The sequence below is a fragment of the Rhinopithecus bieti genome, unplaced genomic scaffold (genome assembly GCF_001698545.2).
Source record: "Rhinopithecus bieti isolate Rb0 unplaced genomic scaffold, ASM169854v2 scaffold_10685, whole genome shotgun sequence".
NCBI classification, from domain to species: Eukaryota; Metazoa; Chordata; class Mammalia; order Primates; family Cercopithecidae; genus Rhinopithecus; species Rhinopithecus bieti.
In genome coordinates, this window is record NW_016806950.1 from 1,370,879 (window position 1) to 1,374,784 (window position 3,906).

The following is a 3,906-nucleotide window of genomic DNA, read 5'->3' on the forward strand; positions in this document are numbered from 1 at the left end:
AGAGAAGAGAAGGGAGGGGAGGGGAGGGGAGGGGACGGGAGGGCCAGCAAGAAGAGTTCAGCTCTCTATGTGTGTCCCTTGAGGGGAGAGTCTGGGGTCTGTGCCACTTCTGATATACTCACTCACTCACTCACTCACTCACTCACTCATTCATTCAATACACTTTTATTGAGTCCCAGGCACTGTGCTGGGTGCTGGGGGGACACAAGCCCTGTGCCCAGGAAGAGTCTAGTTTTCTTCATGGATACATACAAAATGAATCATTTGGTAAGGGCTATGAAGAAAATCAGACACAGGAAAGGATTGGAGTTGTTACTACTCTACACAGAGCCACGAGGTGGGCCTCTCTGAGGAGGGTCCCCTTGAGCTGATTAAGACCTGAATGAGAAGAAGCCTGTCGATCGGAGGGGACAGCAGCTGGAGTGGGTTAAGGAGTGGATCTGGGGAGAGCTAAAGAAGATGTGGGATGAGGGAGGGGCTGCCTGACCACAGTAAGTTTACATTTTAGTCTCAGGTTGTTGGAGCCCTAGAGATAATCTAGTCCAACCTCCTTCCCTCCTTTTTGTAAAAAAGGATGGGACCTTGCTATGCTGCCCTCACTGTGTGGCATGATCATAGCTCACTGCAGCCTCCAGTTCCTGGGCTCAAACGAGACTCCTGCCTCAGCCTTCTGAGTACCTGGGACTACAGGTGCACACCGCCATGCCCAGCTAATTTTTAATTTTAATTTTAATTTTTTTTTTAATGGAGTCTTGCTCTGTTGCCCAGGCTGGAGTGCAGTGGTGCAATCTCGGCTCACTGCAACCTCTGCCTCTCTGGTTCAACTTCCTGCCTCAGCTTCCTGAGTAGCTGAGATTATAGGTATGCACCACCACGCCTGGCTAATTTTTGTGTTTTTAGTAGAGACGGGGTTTCACCATGTTAGCCAGGCTGGTCTCAAACTCCTGACCTCAGGTGATCCGCCCGCCTCGGCCTCCCAAAGTGCTGGGATTACAGGCGTGAGCCACCCTGCCTGGCCTAAATCATTTATAGAGATGGGGTCTCACTATTTTGCCCAGGCTGGTCTCAAACTCCTGGTCTAAAGCTATCCTCCCACCTCAGCTTCCCAAAGTGTTAGGATGACAAGCATGAGCCACCGTGCCTGGTGCAAGCCCCCATTTCATAGATGGGGAAACCTTCCTCAAAGAAAGGAGGAAGCTGTCAGAGTGACCAGTGGTTGGTACTGAGCCTGGCCTCCTGCAGGACTCCCAGGCCAGGATGCCAACTCTCGCTGCCTCTTCTTTGTCTGTCATACGCATCTCTGGTTCCATCTGACCAGACTGTCGGTTCCCCTGGCCCCTGCTGTGCAACCCAAGGCCATCCTCCTGTCTGTCAGCCTGGTCTCCCCTGCTGTCTGACTATATCTTTGGTCCAATCATCTCTTTGCTGCTGCTGTTCTGATGATAGATGAGGTTTCAAGGCTCTAGCAAACAAGCCTGTCCATGAGGAGCGAGGGGAGATCTCAGCTACTTCCCAAGGCCCCCCACCAGCGCAGCGAACCCAGAGCCTTGGGGCTGGATGCCAGCATCTCTTCAGGTCCTGCTCCCGGCTGCCCTTCCACTGGTCACAAGGACTCCGCCATCAATCAGGTCAGGCTGCCCCTCCTCAGCAACTCTCCCCCAGAATGTCCTTCTCCTACATCTGGCCTCCCCAGACACCTGCTTCCTCCTCATACATCCTCCTGCCTGTGAAATCCAGCCTGACCTGTGAAAAGGGCACCGGACAGCAGCAACAGCTGCTGCCTCTGGCTTCTTACAGATTCCTAAAGTCTAACCTCAATCCCTCCTGCTACAGAAAAAGTGCATTTCTCCTGGCTCAATCTCTGTCAAAGCCAAGAAGACAGAGTGGCCTCTAAATAGAGAAGTGATTCAAGTCTCTGCCTGCCCCACTCTTCCTGGTCTCCTCATCTGTCTACTACCCCAACCCTACTCTGAAGGGGCAGCCTTCAGCCAGGCCCGGATCTGGTTACTATCTCCCAGCCCATCCTTGTTACCTCCCAATTCCCCCTTCCCCAGCCCTCTCCATGGTCCACCCAACCCAGCCAAAGGTTCAGAGCCTCCCCTCATAAACTCCGTGACACCCAGAGTTCAGAAGATCACACCAGGCTGGGGATCCAAAGGAGTCCAGAAATTATTCATCACATATCCAACTCTGTCCTGTTTACCTTGATTTTTTAAAAGTGTCAGTTACCCATAAAGATCCTAACAAATATGAAAAGGAAAGGCAATTACAAAAGATCCTTCATTATTCCACACACAAGAGTCAAAGATTTTGCCAACAGCCTCACTTTATAAATGCAAAAATAGGTCCAGAGAGGGAAAGTAACTTGCCTAAAGTCACACAGCAAGTGAGATGGCAGGACTAGAAGCCACGTCTTTGGTCACCCTCTGTGTGGTCTCCCTGAAAACTGGTGGTTCTCACCAGCAGCCTCTCGACACACCAGCTCCACTGCCCTCTGCCCACACCTCCCACTGTCAGTCTCCTTCCCTTCCCACCGCTACATACTGTTCTTCTCAACAGGGACCCAAGTCTGTCTCACCTACATACTGGGACCATTAAAGTGAAGAACGTTGCCACTGCCACTGTGCCTGGTGCCAGCACACCCCTGAGACACAGCAGGTCAACCACAGCACTCACCTCAACAGCCCTCCCTCACCCCACCTGACGGGCACCCATGCCAATGATGCACAGGTCTCTGTCTTCTTAATCATCTCTGTCGAGGGGCCAGGCTGCAAATTACTCATCTCCCCAACCCCAGAGAAAGTCTAGGTGCATAGGAGAGAAGGGAGACTATGAAAATGAGTCTTCCTTTTATACCATGAGGGATTCCAGGTAGATCTCAGAAAGGACTTCCAGGTGGGAGAGATGAGTTTGGAGAACTGGTAGGGGGAAGAGGAGTGTGCAGAATGGGACGCCTCCCTCCACCCCCTACCCCAGTGCCCCATCTAGAGCCAGAGTAGCTGAAAGCCAAAGACTCCCAGGGCAAATGGGAACAGGTGTGAGGAGGCGGACCCTTGAGGCTGGGGGTGCAGGAGCAGCAAGTTGCTTCTTCCTGGGCCCATTGCCTCTCTACTGACACCAAATAGGCAAGAGAAGGTGACCGAGTGGCTGCTGCCTTCCCAGGGAGAGACGCTGTGTCTCCACCATTCCCCTGGCTGCTCCCACCTATCCCTAGCCGGGATCAGCTTTGGGGTCGGGGGTGTGGCAGAGAAAAGGAAAAGAAGGCATGGCTGGGGCAGGGGCCTCCCAGGCTCCCGTCTCATCAGAATTCAGCCTTGCCTGGGGTGATCAGGGGTCCTGATGACTCTCCCGCTGTCCCCTTTAAGAGCCCATCGCCACACAGAGCCCCCTCTCCTACGGTCCCTCCAGTATCCTTCTAGGAGAGAAGGAGAGGTCCGGGCATCGGTGTCTCCACCGTCACTCACATAGCCTATGTGTTTGGGAAAGTGGGGTCCCTATCCACCTGCCCACAGCCCACAGCGCTCCTGGTCTCCTGCGGACAATGCTCCCCTCGCGGACATCGCCAGGCAGTCCACACCTGCCCTTGCCCTCACCTGCCTGCCCGCCCCTCCCCGCCCCCGACCCACCCAGGCCGGCTCCGGCCAGTCCTACCTGCTCCGGGCTGGGGGCTCAGCGCCCGGGCAGCCTCCCTGAGCACCAGCACCAGGAACCAGAGCTCGCCCCGCATGGTGGGTGCTCGGACCTACCCCCGGCCTGCTCGCTGCCCCGGCCCTGACGAGGGAGGGTGCCCTGGCTCCGGCTCCGGCCGCGCGGTCCCCGGGGCTGGCGGAGGCGCGGGCGGCGAGGAGACAGCGGAGCGCGGGGCCGGGCGAGCCGGCGGGAGCGGCGGGAGCGGCGAGAGCGCGA

At 55.7% G+C, this 3,906-nt stretch overlaps 1 protein-coding gene across 3 annotated transcripts in view; it reads right to left on the reverse strand.

The window, feature by feature from the left end:
• PLXDC1 (plexin domain containing 1) overlaps positions 1-3,906 on the reverse strand; it is a 92,633-nt gene that overhangs the window by 83,755 nt on the left and 4,972 nt on the right. For 2 of the 3 annotated variants that reach the window (XM_017879015.1, XM_017879014.1), the window contains exon 1: positions 3,652-3,906. The exons of the other annotated variant lie outside the window; for it this stretch is intronic. In XM_017879015.1, coding sequence (XP_017734504.1) covers positions 3,652-3,727 — 76 coding nt within the window. In that variant the 5' untranslated portion in view covers positions 3,728-3,906. The remainder of the gene's footprint in view (positions 1-3,651) is intronic. 3 annotated transcript variants of the gene reach the window in all.